General features: G+C 32.3%; 2 protein-coding genes across 2 annotated transcripts; one reads left to right on the plus strand and one right to left on the minus strand.

Moving 5' to 3' along the window:
* Positions 1–1,128: 1,128 nt before the first annotated feature.
* LOC114325393 (H/ACA ribonucleoprotein complex subunit 4) lies at positions 1,129–16,312 on the minus strand. Its single transcript, XM_028273456.2, has 3 exons — positions 15,699–16,312; positions 7,066–7,436; positions 1,129–2,165 (listed from the first exon to the last, which is right to left on the minus strand). Exons 1-3 carry the CDS (start codon positions 16,054–16,056, stop codon positions 1,401–1,403), a joined length of 1,494 nt encoding a protein of 497 aa, XP_028129257.1. The 5' UTR covers positions 16,057–16,312; the 3' UTR covers positions 1,129–1,400.
* A 638-nt stretch (positions 16,313–16,950) lies between these two features.
* LOC114325391 (protein CWC15 homolog) lies at positions 16,951–20,832 on the plus strand. Its single transcript, XM_028273455.2, has 2 exons — positions 16,951–17,218; positions 18,231–20,832. Exons 1-2 carry the CDS (start codon positions 17,088–17,090, stop codon positions 18,745–18,747), a joined length of 648 nt encoding a protein of 215 aa, XP_028129256.1. The 5' UTR covers positions 16,951–17,087; the 3' UTR covers positions 18,748–20,832.
* The last annotated feature ends 405 nt before the right edge of the window (positions 20,833–21,237 follow it).

The raw sequence follows: 21,237 nt of genomic DNA on the forward strand, positions 1-21,237 counted from the left end.
AATTAAAAATAACCGCTTAGTAATGAAATAATAACAAAAATTTCTTCAGTATCTTGTAGGGGGGGTCGTTAAAATTTTATTTGGTGACTTTCGGACTTTCATAATAATAATTTTTAACTAAGTTATTAAGCCTTGAAAATGGATATTTTCGAATTTTTCAAATTTTAAATCGCGTATAACTCGACAACAATAAATTTTAGAGAAAAATCACAAAATACCTTTTTTTGCTCAGAATAACCCAAATGACCTAAAAAAATATTCGAAGTGAAAAAATTATTTTTCTGAATTTGCCTAAAAAAAATTGTTTAAACAATTTATCGACCAAGGTACTGCCTGGCACCCAGTAGATTTGTTATAAGGACCTCTTTTTGAGTAAGTTTGTGCAAAAAATTCGAATCGGAGTAATTTACCTAACGGGGGCGACGATACAGCCTAGACTAATTTGAACATATTCAGGAACATTTAATTTCTAGAACCAACTGTTTGTGTGAATCAGAATCAACTTTTACTAAATGGCATTGGGAAGAGTATACTTTTCCTAGTTGGAGTCTACTTTTACTAGTAAATGTTATAAAATGAAGATTTATATTTATAATCAACTTTTACTGAAACCAGCCGTTAGAGTTGACTCGAACTAGTAAAAGTCAACTCCAACTGGATAATCAACTTGAACTGTAACATATACACTAATCCTCTGTGTCTAGTGCATCTAGAACAGTCTGTGGATTCCTTGCTGCTACGTCTAGGTTTCACTGTAATAGTATCATCTGCATAAACATAAGTAGATTTCTGGGTGTTCTTAGAATATCTGTTGTGTATTATAGAGCATGAGTGACAAAACTGCTCCGTGTAGTACTCCAGCCTATGGGGTTCCCAGCTTGAATAGGACATGTTCTTTCAGGTCTTAAACCTTCAGTCTACTAGGTACAAGAAAATGAGTTTCGTAATTACCAAACTGTAGCAATAATTCTTCATTTTGGATGTCGGTCCATTGTGTCATACTCTGTCAAAGACTTTTGTTGCTTATAGACCATGGTTTGGAGTCTGGAATTATTTATTCATGAAAATGGACTGAGATGTCTTCACTGAGTACTGTTAATATTTTGAATATGTTAAAGAAACAAACAATTAGGTATACTGTTTTTTAATAAAAATCTAAATATACCAAAAAAGTAACATACACAATTAAAAATATTTACAAAAATCGCCAGTAACAAACATTTGTTGAGGTATCTGGTAAAAAACAGAAAAATAAAGAATGAACTTGCAAAGAATGCAAAAATACTGTTTTCTATAACAGTACAATGACCTTTTCATACTTCTTATATAAAAAAAATCAAAATATATCCGAAATGTATATAGTAACGTTTATTTTTAATAAAAAACTAGCTATAAAAAATTTAGCTATCTGAAGATTTTTCAGCATCTTTATCCTTCTTCTTCTTCTTTTTCTTTTTTTCTGTTACTACACCTTCTTCAGCTTCAGGTGCTGGTTCAGGAACTGATTCAGCTTCTTCCTCAGCATCTACTTTCCTTTTCTTTTTCTTCTTCTTTTCTGTTCTTACTTCAGAATCTTCAGTTGTTGTATCTAAAACAGAATTGCTGAGTTTACGTTTCTTTTCTTCTGAGCTCTCTTGGGTGTCTGTATCTTGTTTATCTTTAGATGCAGAATAATCAACATAACTGTTGAGCCACTCCTTGGGTGTGTTCTCGTTTGGTTTTCCATGCTGGTCCAATTGACCTTGAGCAATAAGGATTTTCTTTTGGCTAGCCCTCGGCCCCAAACCCCATTTTCTGGGATACAAGTCTCTTTCCATAATCACCCTTTTTATTTTTGCAGCTATACCATGACTACAACTAGCAATAGTTGATGTTGTCATTAAAGCTATACCTAATGCAATGGCTTCACCCTTTGTGGTTACAATTACTATTTCTTCGTTTAGCTCAATTCCGTCTTCATACCTCAATATACCAGGGATTAGAATTTTAGCTCCGTAGCATACAGCATTTATGGAGCTATCTTTCATGATTATTCTCTTGTGCTGTATCAGTAAACCTTCTAGTGGTTTGATTACTCTTCTGAGGTAGGTTTCATCTTTATGATTGTCAAAAATCCACTGGGCATCTAAAACATCATGTAATGTAGCTGTCTGGTCCATTTCTCCCTGTAAAAACAAAATAATGTAAGTTAATGTATCTCTCTGATAAATAAATACATAAATGATACTCAATACATATGAATGGACATATACCCATAAAGATGGCGCCGAACGATGCGCACGTGAAATTACTCCTCTCTGTAAATGATGAGAATTTTAAGGAAAAAGCATTCAAATGTTGCCAGAAAACTACTAACGTTATAGTGTGCATAAAATGTGGAAGTATTTTTCATTTATCTTGTTCATCAAGAAAAAAGCAGAAATGTATAAAGTTATGTGATACTAGAATTGTATGTGAGACATGTGAACAATCTGAAAATCCCAAAGGAAACTCAGTAAGTCATACTCAAGAGGTAAATGCACATATCCTACAGTTGGAAATTGATTTTCTAAAAACAATTTTAAGTGAAAAAGAGGAAAAATATAAAATTTTATTTGATAATAATCAATTGTTAAAAAGAACTAACGAGCTCCTTGAAGAAAAAGTAAAACAAAAAACTAAAGAACCTGAATTCAAGGTAATTAACGTTGACAAAAGAAAAAACTGGACTTCCCCTGGTAAAGATGATAAACAACTACAAAATGTTAATGACCTTACTAATAGTAAACAAACTGAATTAGTAGTGACTAAAATTCCTGCAGACGGAACGCTAGCGCGATCCTCAACATCGACAAACTTTGGAAATGAAGTGCCAAATGAAAAAAAATACATTACATCAAGACAAATGAGTGCCGCAATGCAAGAAGCCAAAACTCAAACTGTTTTACATAATCTGTTGAACACTGAAAATAATGCTCCGGTTCTTTCAGAGTCTTCAAGCAACGGTGCGTGGACACAGGTAGCTCATAGAAAAAAGAGGAAGTTCTTAGTTGGAAGTACCGAGTCACCTTGCAACATTGAGGCTGTTCCACAAATGATCAACCTACATGTGACTCGCCTAAAGCCTGACACAAAACCGGAGCAATTAGAAAAGTTCCTGGAAAATCATTTAGATGGCGTAAAATGCGAAATCCATCAGTCCAAAAAACCTGACATATATGCATCCATGAAAGTGACCATTAGACGAGACTTAATTAAGAATGCATGGAAGCGAGAAATCTGGCCCAGCGGAGCATTAGTCTCGTTTTTCAAGATGAGGAGGACGCTGTCGCATTAGGTGGGTCCTCAAGCAATACAACTATTTCACGTATAGTAAATGACTTTAAATTGAAGTTAATCTCGGTTAATGTACAATGTTTAACAAACAAACTTTTAAATCTTGAGCTTTTTTCTAATGCTGAAAAACCTGACATTCTATGTATTCAGGAGCACTGGTGTAATGAGGATAATATTAATCTTATTTATATCCCAGGGTACACTTTAGTAACCCATTTTACTAGAAAAAATAAAATACATGGTGGAACTCTTATTTTATCTAAATCTGGGACAGACAAGTATGCAGTCTCAGTCGTTGATTGCCGTAAATTCTCTGAGGAAGAAAGCTTTGAATGTTGTGCTGTGACTATTTTAATCAGTAACTGTAAATTTCTAGTCATTAATGTGTACAGAACGCCTAACAGCAATCTAGATTCTTTTATAAATAATTGTTTTAATATTTTAGGTCATTTTCACAACCGTGTTGATAAAATTTATCTCTGTGGAGACTTTAATATCAACTACTTAATTCAGAGCAATGAAAAACTTCGATTAGATGATCTTTTTCAATCGTTTGGTTTGTCTCTTAATATCCCAAATATACCAACACGTATTTTCATGAATAACAATAAAGTAACAAAAACAAAAATTGACTACATTGCTACTAATAATATCACTATGAATCATACTTGTCAAGTCAATCAACCCAATATGGGTGACCATCTTGCCATTATTTTTGACATTGTTGTAGGTCGTAATCAGGATAGGATGGAATCTAATATAAAACAGCAGTGTTTTAGGTGTTTAAATGATAATAATTTAGACATCCTAAAACAAGACTTAATGAGGATTGGTTTTTACGAGGTATACAATGAAAGTAATATTAATAACGCTTTTATCGAATTTATGGATACTTTAAACTTTGCTATTACTTCAAACTGTCCCCTTAAAAGTAAAATAGGTAAGGACGTGCATAAAAGTAAAGGTTGGGTTGATCATGACATATATGCTAGGAGTAAACAATTAAAAAACCTATTTAATGAAGCTAAAAACTCTAATAATAGTAACATCTGGAATGAGTATAAAGCTACCAAGAAGGAATACAATAATCTTATTGCTGAAAAGAAAAGGGAATTCAATTATCTTCAAATTATAAGTAGTAATAATAAACAAAAAACTATGTGGAGTATAGTAAATAAAACTATAGGGAGAAAGCAAAGTACTAATAAAATTAAACTCAAAATTGAAGACAAACTAATATCAGATGATAAAAATTTAGCTCAATATTTTGCATGCCATTTCAATGACAAAAATAATGCACTAAAAAATAGGCTTGACAATAACCCTCAAAACTGTACTTTATCACATAGGTGGACTATAGACAGTTTTGTTTATTTTCCAGTAACATCTGATGAAGTTCTTGATATTATTTGTGGTCTTAAAAATAAACATTCTTTTGGAAATGATGAATTAAACACAAGAATGATCAAACACATCAAGGATGTTATATCAGAACCGCTGGCATATTTAATTAACCTAGTATACAACACAGGTGAATTTCCTGAAAACCTAAAATTAAGTAAAATTGTTCCAGTATATAAAAAATCCGATCACACTTGTATTGATAATTATAGACCTATTTCTTTGTTAAATGTAATTTCAAAAATTTTTGAACGAGCTTACTACACTAGGATCATGCAGTTTTTGGACAAAAATAATGCACTGTGTTCAGAACAGCATGGCTTTCGATCCGGAAGATCAACAGAGGGGGCTACTGAAGTATTTATGGAATCTGTCTATAGGCATCTTGATGATGGTCTTCTTGTAGTGGGTATCTTCTTTGATCTTTCCAGAGCATTCGACAGTCTTAAATTTGAATTTGTCCTTAACAAATTGTATGTCCACGGAATAAGAGGTAACATGTTAAATTTATTGAACTCATATCTTCTGGAGAGGAAATTCTATGTTGAATTAAACAAGGAAAGGTCAGACATCTTCAGTGTAGATGTAGGAGTGCCGCAGGGATCTGTGTTGGGACCACTGCTATTTCTTATTTTTGTCAATGACCTACCCGATCATATTACTCATGACCACATTGTAATGTACGCAGATGACTCATCTGTGATTGTATCAGCACATACATACGTAGAGCTTCAAAATAGAGTGTCAAGGGTTATCAGATTATTCCAAACATGGTGTACACAAAACTTGCTACAACTGAATATTGATAAAACATCGTATATACATTTTAGATGCAAACGAAATATGCCAGTTGTGTCTATTCCTGAAATTGTAAATATTCCAAACATAAAATTTTTAGGTGTATTCTTGGACCAGTTTATGAGTTGGGATGTTCACGTTGAATATGTTAATAAGAAACTAAATTGTTCATTCTATGCTTTAGTACAGTTGAAGAGAACACTCAGTATTAAAACTCTCATTAATGTATATTATTCTTTGGTTTATTGTCACCTTACTTATAATGTTACGTTATGGGGTAATTCCACAAAATCAGACACAGTGTTTATTAAACAGAAGAGAATTATTAGACTTATCTTCAATATTCCTTTTGGGCATACTTGTAAGCAAGTTTTCATTAATAACAATATCTTACCGTTGCCTTCCATATATATCTTAAAATCCATATTGTATATTAAGCATAATTTACATTCATTCAAGAGAAATTCTGATTTGCATGCATACTCAACTAGGAATGCCAATCAGTTTGTTACTGTTGGTCACAAACTATCCAAATTTGAGAAGTCCACAGATTATGTGGGGGTCAGGCTATATAATCATCTTCCAAATGAAGTTAGATCTTTGCATCCGGTGAAATTCAAAAGAGTTGTGAAAAGTATACTATGTAAACATGCATTCTACAGTGTAGAAGAATACTTAGCAACTAGATTGCTGTTATGAGTTCTGTCTAATATTAATAATTTTCATATTTATCAATGTACATTATGTTAAATCTAAAATTTAAGTGTATGTATAGGTATTTGATTATGTGTCTGTGACTATATTGTGTTGTATATCTGACGTGTATATCCATCTTTATGATGGCAGCTGTAAAGCTATACCAATAAAGTATTCTATTCTATTCTACCCCAAGAAACGAAGCCAAAAAAAGAGCACTTGAAAATGATTTTCACCCTAAATTTTTAGGGGTTTTATAGGAGTGAAAATATGTTAGAACTTGTTATTTAGATGCGACCCACGTAAATTATGATTTACTGAAAAGAAGAAGGCTCTATATTACATAGAATTCAAGATATTGCAGTTTTTAAGTCCACTCCATTTTGAAGTTCCATTTTCAGTTTTCTGCCACCTTTCTTTTGGTTTACTTACTTGCTAAAAATTTTTCAAAATGTTAATTGAGCAGATAATTTAACTGTTTATAAGGCAAAAAATTGTACTTTGGAATTTGTAAGTAAACAATTAAAAATGAATATACTTTTTTAAAAACATGAAAATTTAAGACCATATGAAAAGAATAAGAACAAAAAACCTTTTTACATCACCCATATTAAGAAATTCATGGAAATGTGTCTCTGGCATGAAAATGAAAAAAAAATTCTCGGTCATATTGACCAAGCTGGCCTGTGGGAAAGCTACTTTCTCGGTCATATTGACAGAGACAGTAGCGAACAAGTTAAAGATGACTTAAGATTCTCTACATTATAATATAGTCAAGTGTTCAAGAAGTATATCAAATTATGCAAATAAAACAAACTTATAGACTTATAAAAAATGCAAAAAAAGGTAGTTCACCTGTATGCCTGATCTAACTCTTCTTAATTCCAACATCTGACCTCCTACACCTGACAGCAAACCAAGATGGACACACATGGTCCTAATATAAGATCCAGCTTCACATTTTACCCAGAAAACTCCCATATTTCTCGTTTCATCATAATCTAGTAGTTTGCTATCATATACTGTCCTCACCCTCAACTGTCTTTTAACTGCAGAGATCAAAGGTGGTCTTTGGAACAATGCACCTTTTAGTTTTTCAAGTGATTGTACTACTTTCTTAAATTCGACAGCTGAATGTAATTTGAACACAGAAACATACTCCTTACCTGCGGCTTGTTGTGACTTTACTAAGCGAGTTGCCCTTTCAATACAAACAATTAAACAACCTAAAAAATATTTGTTCTGTTAAAATTGTGATTTAACCATTCATCTACAGGTGAACCAGAATAGGAATAGATGTGAACATACTGTGCATGCCAGCAAATTTTAAATTTTGGCAGAGAGGGCACAGTTGATTGACAACTGCTTAGCTGTTTATGTGGATAGTTTTACTATAGGGGCGATTCACAACATTGACAAGTTTTGTCTAAAATCTCAATTGCTATTAATAGAGTAGAGTAGAGTAGAGTAAATTTTTATTTGCATAAATTTTTAACATAATTGAGCAAATAACGTCACATTACTAACAATCACATATTAAAAAATGCTACTAATAATCACATATTAAAAAGATATATTAACAATACACTAAAATATACAAACAATACAAATTACATATATGCTGATCAAGGCTGATAGGCCAGGTACTCCACCACAGTATACGGCTCAATGTTAACCAGGTGTTGAAAAACCGTTTTTTTAAAAGCTTTATAGCTTGTTTCCCGTTGAATGTCAGATGGTAGACTATTGTAAAATTTAACGCACGCATACAAAGGACTTTTCTCTGTTAGGGACAATCTGTGAAGTGGAATATTCAAATTAAGGCTTCTTGTGTTATATTCATGATTTGGTTGTAGGTGATAAAATAAAGTAAAATTTTTAAAGAGAAACATAATACATTCATATATATAGACAGCTGAGAAAGTGAGTATATTGAGTGATTTGAATCGGCCTCTACAGGATTCTCTCGCCTTTAGTCCTAGGATCACCCTGACTGCCTTTTTTTGGACTATGAAGACAGTTGAGCTATCCACCGAAGCACCCCAGAAGACTATTCCATATCGCATAAGAGAATAAAAGTTTGCATAATATACCGATAGTAAGATTCCCTGGTCTAGATAGTTTTTCAAAACTCTTAATGAGTAGCAGGCTCTATTTAGTTTTTTTGTCGCATTTTTTATTTGTTCTCCCCAATTCAAGTTCTGGTCAATATGAAGACCAAGAAACTTAACTGATCTAGAAGGTTCTGTGTTTTGGGATAAAAGATTGACTGTATCTGGGAACTCTTCTCGTGATTGGCTGGTTCTAAAGTAAACAAATACTGTCTTATCAGTATTAAGCACCAGCTTATTTCCACAGAACCACTGTTCAGCCTTGTCCAGAGTTTGTTCTGCCACTGTGAGGAGTGTTTCTAATGTTTCTTCCCAAAATAGCATGTTTGAGTCATCAGCAAAGTTTACCAGGTTTGAGGAACCACTAATCACTGCATTTGGCAGGTCATTTATATAGACCAAAAAGAGAAAAGGCCCTAAAATACTCCCCTGTGGTATACCTAATTTTAAGTTTATCGGTTCAGAGTAAACCTTACATCCCTGTTTCTCCAAGCATACTTTTTGTGATCTATCTGTAAGAAATGATTTTATCCATTTCAATGCTGGTCCCTGTATTCCATAACAATATAATTTTTGCAATAGGAGAGCATGATCTAGGCTATCAAAAGCCTTAGATAGGTCTAAAAAAGCACCTAGTGTTTTCATTTTTGACTCTAGTTTTTCTAAAATTTTTGATATAAAATCATAGGTAGCTGTCTCAACTGACCTCCCTGCAAGAAAACCATGCTGCGAATTACTAAATAAGTTGTTTGTAGTAAAAAAGTTTTGTAGTCTGTAATATATTGCTTTTTCGAATATTTTTGAGAATGATGGAAGAAGGCTTATTGGTCTATAGTTCTCCATCTTAGTAGCATCACCTTTTTTATGTAGTGGCTTGACAATTGCCAGTTTTAGACTTTGAGGAAATTTACCTTGCCTGAAAGAAGTGTTGACTATAAAGGATAGAGGAAGACAAATCTCTGATGAAACAAATTTAATTAAGCTGGTTGATATTTCATCATAACCAGAGCTATGCTTGTTTTTTAAGTTATTTATTATATGGCCTATTTCTTTTTCTGAAACAGGAGTTAAAAACATGCAATGATTATTTTGTTCGATATTAATTTGAAAATTTTTTACAGGCTTAATTTTCTTTACAGCTTCAGCCGCAGCATTTGCCATAAATTGATTTATTTCATCAGAAAGCACCTGAGGATCACCCTCTAAACAAAAATTACCTTGATTTTTTGAATTGCCCTTAATCTCTTTTACCAACTGCCAAGCCATTTTAGTTTTATTTTCACTATTTTCGATTCGTTCCTTATAACAATTTTTTCGATATTGAGTGAGTAAAGCATTATACTTACGTTTTTCTGCCCTGTAAATATCTTTATATTCATCATTATTACTAGATAGTGTAAACAAAACATCAAGCCTAGATTTACAGTTTTTTATATCATCATTTTGCAAGCACTGTTGAGATTTTTTTTTATTTGTTGTATTTATCTCTTTAAGTGGAAAACAGTTTACAAAAATTTTTTGAACTATATTCATGAAAGTATCCCACTGATCATCTACTTCTAATGTCTCGATAACAGATACCCAGTCAACATTACTCAACATAAGTTTAAAAGAATCTTTATTCTCATTGTTAAATATTCGTTTTTTTGTTATATTTGAGTCAATATTATTTAATTCAAATTTTACCTTTTGAGCAGTATGATCAGATGTATGGGGATTGAATATAACAGAATCAAATATGTCTAGATTTGTAAAAATATTGTCTATACAGGATTTTTTGTTACCTTGTATGCGTGTATAGTCTTTGATGGAGGGTTTAATATCAAAGGAGCTCAAAAACGTTTTTAATGTACCTGGCCAACCTACACCATCAAGCAGCATATCCAAATTAAAATCGCCAGCCAGAAAAATGATGGAGTCCTTGTCAACTAGGTCACAGAGTATTTGGTCCAGTTTATCTATTAAAATTTGTGGGTTTTCGGTTCGGTATATGGACAGCACTACAATCTTTTTCCCATCAATTTGCACCTCTGCAGCAGAACACTCAAACACTGATCTTTCTGATAAGCTTGAAATGTCTTCCCGGGCTTTTGCAATAAACGGTTCTTTGATATATACCGCACTACCACCATGTTCCTGTGAACTGCCTCTACAATATGAAGATATCAGTTTGAAATTTTTCACATTGTAGTCCCTCAGTTGATCTTCTGTTTTCCAGTGCTCAGTTAGACACAGAGCAAAACATTCATCGTGGTCTTCTACAACAAGATTGATTGCATCAATGCTTGTTGCGATTGACTGCGTATTCAAGTGTATTATTGATATCTTTTGCTGTGTCTTCTGACACCTGGGTGCCTCTGAACGTTCTGAAAATGGTTAAATATTATACCATTAGGCCATAATTCTTCCTTCATCAACTGGGGTATTTTTAGTTCTGGTGCAGTTATTTTAAATGAACTTTTGTATTTATCTGTCCTGGTTTTCATTTTCTCACAGATAACGTTTTCATCCAGTTCTCTTTCTTTTAGGTAGTTGATAATTTCCGGAGTTTCCGTTTTTGGATCGAAACCAGACAGGAAGATCGCCATATGTTTTGGGGCCACACGCAGGATACTTCCAGCATTTTCATTGGTTCCCTGAAGCGGTTCTGATCGTTTTTTGTTAAAACCTCTCTTTGTTTGTGTCTCCCATTTATCCTTTCGATTTTCAATCAGCTGACAATTGACATTTCCAACGGGTGTCACTGGTTCAATTGAACTACTTGTCTTTGACAGACTTGATATTTTTGGTTTAGTTGACAGCTCAGTTAAATCCGTAGAAGAAAGTGGCTGTTCTATGTTTGAGTCTACTGACACTGATGACCTTGTGTTTTGTATCTCTGTCTGCTGAGTCTCATGACTTTGTTCTGTGGGTGGATTATTTTTAGTTTTTGCTGCAATTTTTACCTCGGATTTTTTTTGGAACTTTTTCTCTAGGGTTTCTACTTTTTCCCGTAGGAGTTTATTATTTTCTTCCAGGATTAGATTTTTGCTTCTCAACTCACCAATTAGTTCATTTAGTAGAGAAATGATTGTCGTATTGTCCATGCCATCTCCACTGTTTGAGGTTATTTCTGGATCACAACAAATCACACGCGTTTCATCCAAGAATTGAAGTTTTCCGGCCCAATCACGTGCCGTGCACGATTTATGGAACGCTTTTCCACACTTTACACATATTATTGTGCTTATTTTTTTATTTTTACAACAAGTAAACTTTGTTTTTTCGCTTTCACCGTCACGATCATCCTTATCGGACGCCATCTTGGACTCGCCATCTAATAGTGCGGTGGAACCTCGATAAGTCGGATTAATCAGGACCGCGGCCGATCCAGGTTATCGAAAACATCCGGGTTAGCTGGAGAATATGGTAAAAAATAATAAAATATGGTACTCTTACAGATAAACTTAATTATAATTGCCAAAAAATGAAATACTTATGTCCAGTACATCTAAATTACGTACAGTTGTATAGATTATTGTTTATTTCTTGGTAAAAAAAACTCAGTCAAAGTGAAAACATTTTTATTTCATCTGATGAAAATCAATCCGGGTTATCGGAGGCCGACTTATCGGGGTTCCACTGTATTTATGAATTTTGTAATTGTTTATTTAATCTAAAAATGGACCAACAGTATAAAGTGAGCAAAGAAAAACCTATTATTGACTTAAAAAATAAATTGCTTTTGACAAATAATTTGCTAAATAATCTAATAAAAAGAAGAGTAAATAATCTGAGTTTTGTGGGATCCACTTTCAGAAGTTTCTGTGTGTAGCATCAAAAATATTGCGAAGTGGGTCCGTGAAATTGTAGCAGGAAATATATCCGGTTTTCCCACTCTTAATAAGAGGTTGTCAATATATTCAAAAATAAAATTATAAACAGTTGCACAAGGTCTGTTACGTCAGCAAATATTAGTTTTCATATAACTGAATTCAAACTGAAGAATTTGAAATTAGAAATCTCGGGTTTCATTGAAAAAAAAACAGAAAATTCCCAAAAACTTTTGATGGAAAAACATGATATAAGACACCTACAATTACGTTATTTAAGACGGATTAAACAATTTAGAAACGAAAAACATAGAATCATGTATTATTAGGTAATTTAGGTGAAGATTCTGATAGAGAAAATATACCTATTCTCAAACACAGACAACATCGAGCAATTCTATTTTTTATTATACGTCAGTGCTTCTTATAAATTCTGTTATTTTATACAGCAGACGATTGAAATTACTGTACTTAAGGGGGGGGGGTATGGTTTGAAATATCTAATTTTTTTTATTATTTCAAATAAAAGTGCATATTGTCCTTTTCATGATCATTTTTCAGTGCGTAACAAATGATAGGAAAAAGGGTAAGTCCGTGATAATACACATTTATGACATTTATTCTAACATGACATTTTAGTTAAATCTGACAGTTGTCACATTTTATTTTCAATTTGGAATAAAAACAAATCAAATGTGTTTCTTGCATTTATAAAATGGTATTTTCTTTGATTTGTATGGTCTTATAAATTATACAGATTATATTTGTAATATTATTATCTAATTAAAAAAAATTATTTTTTTATTATGGCGCCATCTATCGACAACTAGAATAACTAGAATAAATGTTATAAAAATGTCACTGACGAAATGTAATCACTGACGTGCCTTTTTTTCTGTCACATACAATTTAATGCGTTAGAAAGAAATCGAAAAACTGAGACGCACTGAAAGATGATCATGAGAAATACTGTACTTTCAAGAATACTCTGAAAATTTCAGATTGATCGGAGTAAAATTACCAGAGGTACAGAGTGTTGAATATTACTACCTTCGACCCCCTTAGCCGCTGCTTCACGCCAGCACGCTTGAGTGTAGTGAGAAACGTTAAACAACTGTTCGCCTTCTATTTGTAGATTACTCCGCAATTCAAAAAACATATTCCAATGTTCATCACTTTACGATTTGGCAGACAAATAAGAAGATGAAGATGCAGTTGTCAAAACTTTAAACGCATTTTTCTCAAAATTTCTTTTTCAAATGCGGTGGACATTTACTTACTTACTTAAGCCGTCCTCTTGTACCTTACGGTGTCGAGGCGGTGGACATTGTAACTGAAAAACTACTTGACCGATCTACCTGAAATTTTGTATAGATTTTCTTTAGACATTTCGTGAGGTAAAAACGTTGAGATATTTTTCGTTTTGTGCTTATTTTTTGTTCAACAATATTAAATCTGTTGGTTTTCACAAAATTTTTAACAAAAATTTCGTATTTTTGACTTTTGAATGATACCAAAAATTCAAAAATTATTAAAAATAAAAAACTCGACGTTGTTACCTCGTGAAACTCATAAGCTAATTAAATCTTTTTGATTTTTTTGTTTCTTATGATCCAGTGATAAGTTCTGATGTCCACCGCAAAATCCATTTTTTCTTTAGCTGCCTGCCAAAATTTGTCACCAATGACTTATTTTTCAATATTTTGGATTGAATTTTTTCTTAAATATTCTTTGAATTGTACTTGGTATATTCAAAATTGGAAAAAAATTCACAAAAATGTGCTTGATATGTTGATTTCAAACCATACCCCCCCTTAAGTACATGTAATCAGTTTTAAACCAACATAAACATTTATTTTACCATTGTGCGTAACACATTTTGTATGATATTAATATTTTAACGTTATTCAAATTACATGCAAATTCTTGTCAAAGCATATTGTTTAAGTTATTTCTATAAGTAGTATAAAAATTTTGTATTGAACATTTGGAAAACATTTTATGATATAAATATTTTAAGAATATTCAAAGAAGACAGGAATTACAGACTAGTCAAAACAACTTGTTTAGATTATTTCTATACTATAAAGAATTTCTAGTAATTAAACATCATTAGATAAGCATTTAAAATTTACAAATATTAAATAACTACATGCAACTTGTTATAAACAATGACTCATGTAAACAAATTTTCTAATGAAATTAGTCTATATTTGTAGGAATTAAGACCCAAATGAATTTTGCATCCCTTCTCCGGTTTCCGTATTCTGTATTCCTATTCTGGTCAGAGTTTACATAACTTTATAAAGATAAATTAGTAACTATGTGCCAAATATTTAAGACTGCTAAGCAATTATGGCTATAAGAGTGACCGTTTTGGTTTCTTTGTTGATTATGTTTAGATATAGGATCAGTACTACAGTCGAACCCGCTTATTGACCATTCCAGGTCATGTGACTTTCGACACCGTTGCTAAAGGGCAAAAATTGTGTATTTGGTGTTATTTTTGCTATTTTCTCACTTTATTATAAAAAATCTGTGGTTTTAACTACAAAAATTTCAAATATTGGATATAGGACACCCTCGTAGTTGATGCAAAAACCCAGTATAATCAGAAAATCAGTTTTCTTGGCCCATATCGTCGTTCTGTTTACAGTGTATTGTAATTATAGTGATTTAAAACATTTCGGTCTTTAAATGCGGCTGGTATTATAAAAAAACTTACTTTATCTCTTTTACCTTTACTGGAACACTTTCAAACTGAACAAAACGCGGGTATTTTAATCATATTCTTAAGTTTTCTACACTTAACCTAGTTTGTTTACAATATTTTGCTTATCAGTCACTGTCAAATGACGTACCCCTGGAATGGTCTATTAGAATACTGGTTATAGGAATATCACGCTTTAAGGAATAGATAATTGAGGTCCCAAAACGTTTCTACTAGCCATCAATGATCGGTTATTGGAATATCCCAGTTATAGGAATACTTTTGGTTAGCACGAAGGCTCTTACAATTGACCATTCCAGGGTGACGTCATTTGACAGCAACTGGAGGGCAAAGATCTTGTAAACAAACTAGGTTAAGTGTAGAAAACCATTGTTTAATTTAAGAATATGATTAAAATACCAGCGTTTTGTTCAGTTTGAAAGTGTTACAGTAAAGGTAAAAGAGATAAAGTAAGTTTTTTATAATACCAGCCGCATTTAAAGACCGAAATGTTTTAAATCACTATAATCACAATACACTGTAAACAGAACGACGATATGGGCCAAGAAAACTGATTTTCTGATTATACCAAATTTTTGCATCCCCTACAAGGGTGTCCTATATCCAATATTTGAAATTTTTGTAGTTAAAACCACAGATTTTTTATAATAAAACGAGAAAATAGCAAAAATAACACCAAAAACACAATTTTTGCCCCTCATCAAAGGTGTTGAAAGTCACTTGACCTGGAATGGTCAATATGCAGGTTTGACTGTAGTTGAGTAAGAGAATAGGATGTTTACAGTTAGAAATTTATAACAAATAGTATTTTAGTTTTTTTCTATTTGTACTTACCAGTAGTTTTAGGATCCAGAGTACCAGAATGACCTGTTTTATCCACCCGTAAAATTCTTTTAATCCAAGCAACAACTTCATGGCTACTGGGATTACTGGGCTTATCTAAATTAATAAATCCGGATTTTACATACTCTGAGATATCCCTCTTCAAAGGAGAAGCTCCATTTGGCAGTGGTACATAGTGATTAGTTCTTATATTCAAACGATCAAAGTGCTTCAACAAAAGGGGCCAATTTGAGGCATCAAGCTTGGCTGTTTTTTCTGAAGACTCGAGCGCAAAGTCCTTTTCGGTTTGTATTTTGCTTATATCGAGCTGCTTTGACTTTTTCTTTTTAGTTTTTGTGGTATCCTCCATGCTGATGCTTACAGGAAAAACACGTGTTGTTATTTGAGGTTATTTACCACGTTATGGTATTTCTTGCACTAATCTCTTATTTAATGTTTTGTTTTAATACACACAATACTATTTAGTTCCAACACACTTTTAACTGTAGTTCATAATAATTACTTTATTAATAACACAGCAATAAATAATTCAAAACCAATACACCGCTATGTGGTTAGAGATAGGGGGCCACAAACATGAAGCATGAATATGAAGCATGCCACAAGTCACAAGTTGATAAAAAAGCACAAAACAAAATCAGCACAGAGCATAGAAAATTGGAAAATCTCTGTCAGAGATTTGCACATACCCGTGTGAAGATAGCAAACTTTTCTTCCGATCTTCCGAATCGATTTGATCCACATGGATCCACACATAGGCGGAGGAGATTGCATTATAAAAGATATTTATAAGATCGCTTATACTAAAGTAAAATAATGATTACGTTGTTATAGTTTATTTGGACATTTATGTTGAATTTAAAAAACAGTTATATTAAAAGAAACATTAGAAATTATTTAAGAAATTAATTATTTTTAATTTTACAGTCGAAATTTTGGTGGGTGCGCAATCCGCAATCTCTTGTCTAGATATCAACTGGTCATAATTTTCTATACTGTATTACTGGTTGCATAATTAAAAGTAATATTTATACCAATAATCTATAGTTTGTACGTAGCAAATTAGTAATACAACATAACAATACAATAGAAACATATTGTTCAGTATATATAATTAGATAGCGTGTACACGAAGTAATTTTAATGCAACAAATGTCATAAAGACCTTCGTTCATTCCGACTACTCAAGAACTACATTCCGACTACTCAAGAAAAAGAAGAAATTTATTATGACATGACATATGAAGTTGAAAATATGAAAATATTGATCAGCTGTCAAACTGGATTTTATAGTTTTGGTTTTGCAATCATTTCTTGTAAAAATATTTTGATTTTAAATACTTTAATTGTAGAACAAGTGTAGCACACTATTTTTAAATAATGACCACTGCAGCTCGCCCTACATTTGAGCCTGCTAGAGGAGGACAAGGAAGAAATGAGAAAGATCTTAGTGCTATTTCTCGACAATATTCAAGTAGAGATTTACCAGGACACACGAAATTAAAATATAGGTGAGCGAGTAGATGTATATATACTAAGGATTTCCACAGTTCTCGCTGTATTTCTTCACTCCACCGTTCTCTCTGTTTTGCCAGTCCCCTTCCTGTAGATTTCTTCTTTCTATTGTTTGGTTTACTTCATCTTTGAATGATCTTCTGATTCTACTTCTCTTCCTTCTTCCTCTCAGGCTCCACTCTGTTATTCTGTTTATCCAACGTCTTTGTCTGCTCTTCTGATATGTAGGTACCAGGTTAATGTCTTCTGTTTTATGTAGTCATGAGTTCATTACCGTTATTTTCTTAATCTGTGTTATTAAATTTACTCTATCTCTTCTTGTTACTCTGCAGCTTCTCCTTAGGAATTCCATCTCTGTTGCTCTTATTTTGTTTTTGGATTTCCTATTTATTATCCAATTTTCTCACCCCCTGAGTCAGTATACTTCTTGTCATGGTGCTATAATATATTTTTCTTTTTGTTTTTATACTGATATTCTTGACCACAGTACTGGGTTCAATTTTCGTTCAATTCCTAGTCTATTTTTCATATCTTCTTCAGTTGTTTCTTTGTGGATATTATGAAACCTAAATATTTTTACTTGTCTGTTCCTTTGATCTGTATCTATTTCCAGCTATTTTATTTCTGTATTCTCCGTTGTTGTGGGGTATTCAATTTTCTTTAGGTTTATTTCCATTCCCTTCTTTGTATATTCCTGTTCCAGTTTTCTCATTATAAAACTTCTTTATGTGAGATCACTATTTGGTCATCAGCAAAACATATAATGAACTGCACATATTATATTATCTGTTTTGATAGCTACTTTGATATTCTTTTCCTTGTTTTACTGCTTTTATTAATATTCATGGAGCTTCAATGTCTTCCATTGCTTCTCATAGCTTGGGTCTAGGTATCGAGTTATAGGCCTTCTTAGGTTTATATATCATAGTTTTAGATTTCTATGTCATATGTACCTTTTAATAGTCATTTAGTGCCTTTGTACTGTTTGTAAAATGAGTTTATTTCCAGGGAACATGGACAAGGAACTGTTGATGAAAACAGAACTAGAGATTTCAGAAAAGAACTTGATGACCGTGAAAAAGACAAGAGATCTACAGGCAGGGGTGGTGATCACGCCAAACGATTAAAAATTGACCAGGTTCCAGCTGCTAGTTTGGATGCAGATGATCCTCTAGAAGAAGATGACTCAGATTCAGATGATGACAATGACGATACCGAAGCTCTCCTAGCAGAACTTAACAAAATCAAACAAGAAAGAGCTCACGAAATGGCAAAGAAAGAAGTGGAAAAGAGACATGAGGAAGAGAGGATAAGAATGGAGAATATCTTAAGTGGAAATCCTTTATTGGTGCATTATTCGTCAGGTTCAAATAAAACGGACCATAAGGTGAAGAGAAGATGGGACGATGATGTTGTGTTTAAAAACTGTGCTAAATCTGAACCACAAAAAGAAGCCAATGTCTTTATTAATGATTCTTTAAGGTCCGAGTTTCATAAAAAGTTCATGGAAAAGTATGTCAAATAATTTTTGTACATCTAGTTTTAGTACTTTATCTGTAAAATAAATCATTAACATCAACATTTTTGTACAGCTGGTTCCTAAAAAAACTGATACGACTCTTAGTAAGATTTGATTATTTTGAGCAGTGTATTTGATTGGTCTGGTATTATATTATATGTATTATGACAGACAAATAATAAAATAAAGAAACAAACAACCATAGGCGTAACCAGGGGGGGTTTTGGGGGTTGTAACCCCCCCCCCCATTGGGATGTACTTTGAGCTCTATACGCTTAACACCATAGCCCTCAGAGACCTTCCAGTAGTTGTAACCCCCCCCTTTCAGGTAGTTGTAACCCCCCCCCCCTTAGGATCATCCTGGTTACGCCTATGCAAACAACTGATTAATATTTTAATTCATATATTAAAATAATATAAATATCAACATCATATTAAAAGGATTCCCTTCTAATCTCTCAAAAAGCGTATGATATTCATGAGCAGTAGATATTTTTGGCCTTCCAGAACCTTGCTCTCTTTCGAGAGTTTCTTGTTTTCTCCATCTTTTATTAATCTTAAAAACTGTTGTTTTGCTTACGTTAAAATTATTCGCTACAGTAGATAGTGACTAACCATCTTCTAATTTCGTTACAATTCTTGCTTTTAGTTCTTTGCTAGCATGTGGAGCCAATTTTTGAGGTTGAACAAAATAATTTATCTGACAAATTTTAAGATTTAGCAGTGACAGTGACAGTATGTAAATATAAGTACACCTGGTTCCAAAAAAAACTGATACGACTCTTGAAGCGTATTTTGTAGAAAATTGAGGAGTGTATTTTGAAGGATAAATACTAAATATTTACATACTGTCAATGTCACTGCCAAATCTTAAAATTTGTCAGATAGCTTATTCTGTTCCACGGTTATTAGACTTTATTATAAATCTTTATTATTAGGAATACTTTCTCCGCAGCTGAGGGTATCTTATCAACTGTATTGTTTTTAAACAATAGATGATAAAATAAAAATATTGACAGTTCAAAAATGTGAACATTATTGCATTGTGTGTGGCCTAAGTTTGGGCTGAAAACTGAAATGTATTACATTTTTACAAAATTTTGGAATATGTTTAATTATGTAGACCAATTTTAACAGTTGTTTTCAATACTCTACAAATAGTTTCTAATGTCTTTTGATGTCAAATAATTAGGGAGCTGGAATTCAACAGTTTAGAATTTTACATTGAGTTAATGCAAAATTGTGACGCATGTCAAAATTCTCAATGTATTTTAATTGTAGGTATTCATTTTTTCGAATCCTGAGAAAACTAATAAATATTTATGAAAAATTTAAGCTCCGAATGAAAGACTATATTATTACCGAGGGCTGAAAGTCCCTGAAAACTTCTATAATATTTATTTTAATAAGTTACAGGGCTGAAAATAAAAGAGAAGTGTGATATTTAATTTCAAATATTTCATTCAATAGAAACTGATTGTTTATTCTAAGGGGCTTTCCGCCCTCGGTAATAATGTAATCTTTCATCCTGCGTTTAAATTTTTCTAAAATACTTATTAGTTTTTTCATGATTCGAAAAAAATCATATTACGATTCAAATGACAGTACTCTCGTAACGTAATCCACGTTTGTTGTGTATTTGTTGTATAATTTGTTGTATAATCCACGTTTACAATAATTATGTGATCTATTTGATGTAAAAACTATCATTTATAATATACTCTTTATAAAATACAGGAATTCAAAATAATATAAACATTTAGACCTTAATAATTAGTACAATTTATGAATTAACATAATATGTAATCAGTTGCTTATTGTTTGTTTATTTTATTATTTGTCTGTCATAATAAATATAATGTCAGATCAATCAAATACACTGCTCAACATGATCAAATCTTACTAAGAGTCGTATCAGTTTTTTTAGGAACCGGCTGTACCTATTTGTCATTCAAAATACACTGCTCAATTTTTTACAAAATACCCATTAAGAGTAGTATCAGTTTTTTTTTGGAACCAGCTGTATATCACTTAAATCATTGTTGATTGTAAACAATTTCTATAAAAATATAATTGGGAAAATGAAACATAGTTAAATCTATTTCTTGATCATTTAAACTTTAAACTATTGTTTTTAGATAGCATTTGATATTAAACTAAACAAGAAATTCATTTGTTTATTTTGAACAAAAACAGTAGGTATGTAGAGGAACAAGAATAGGTAGAGGATTCATTGGATTCTTGCTTTGTATATTTATGGAGGATAAAACAATAAAAGTGTACTCACCCCAACAAGGTCCAAAATTAAAGAAAAGCATTGTTGAAACAAAAATATATTAGCTGACATAAAACTTCAACCATAGACAGACAAATTCAACCCAATAAACTTACTAGTTAAAGTTGATTCGTTAATCAGAGACACAACTGTCTAGTGACGTTGGTAATTTATTTTTTGGGAAGTTAGGTTGCTAGAGGTGACTGGAAATTACTACACAA

Source organism: Diabrotica virgifera, chromosome 6, assembly GCF_917563875.1.
Source record: "Diabrotica virgifera virgifera chromosome 6, PGI_DIABVI_V3a".
Classification (NCBI taxonomy): domain Eukaryota; kingdom Metazoa; phylum Arthropoda; class Insecta; order Coleoptera; family Chrysomelidae; genus Diabrotica; species Diabrotica virgifera.

Bases quoted from the DNA above. Each gene is read 5' to 3' on its own strand.
- LOC114325393 (XM_028273456.2), bottom strand. From the start codon at position 16,056: ATGGAGGATACCACAAAAACTAAAAAGAAAAAGTCAAAGCAGCTCGAT. The intron at 7,437-15,698 runs GTAAGTACAAAT...AATATTTTTTAG, and splicing joins TCTGGATCCTAAAACTACTG to GTTGTTTAATTGTTTGTATT. The intron at 2,166-7,065 runs GTGAACTACCTT...TTGTTTTTACAG, and splicing joins GAGTTAGATCAGGCATACAG to GGAGAAATGGACCAGACAGC.
- LOC114325391 (XM_028273455.2), top strand. From the start codon at position 17,088: ATGACCACTGCAGCTCGCCCTACATTTGAGCCTGCTAGAGGAGGACAA. The intron at 17,219-18,230 runs GTGAGCGAGTAG...GTTTATTTCCAG, and splicing joins CACACGAAATTAAAATATAG to GGAACATGGACAAGGAACTG.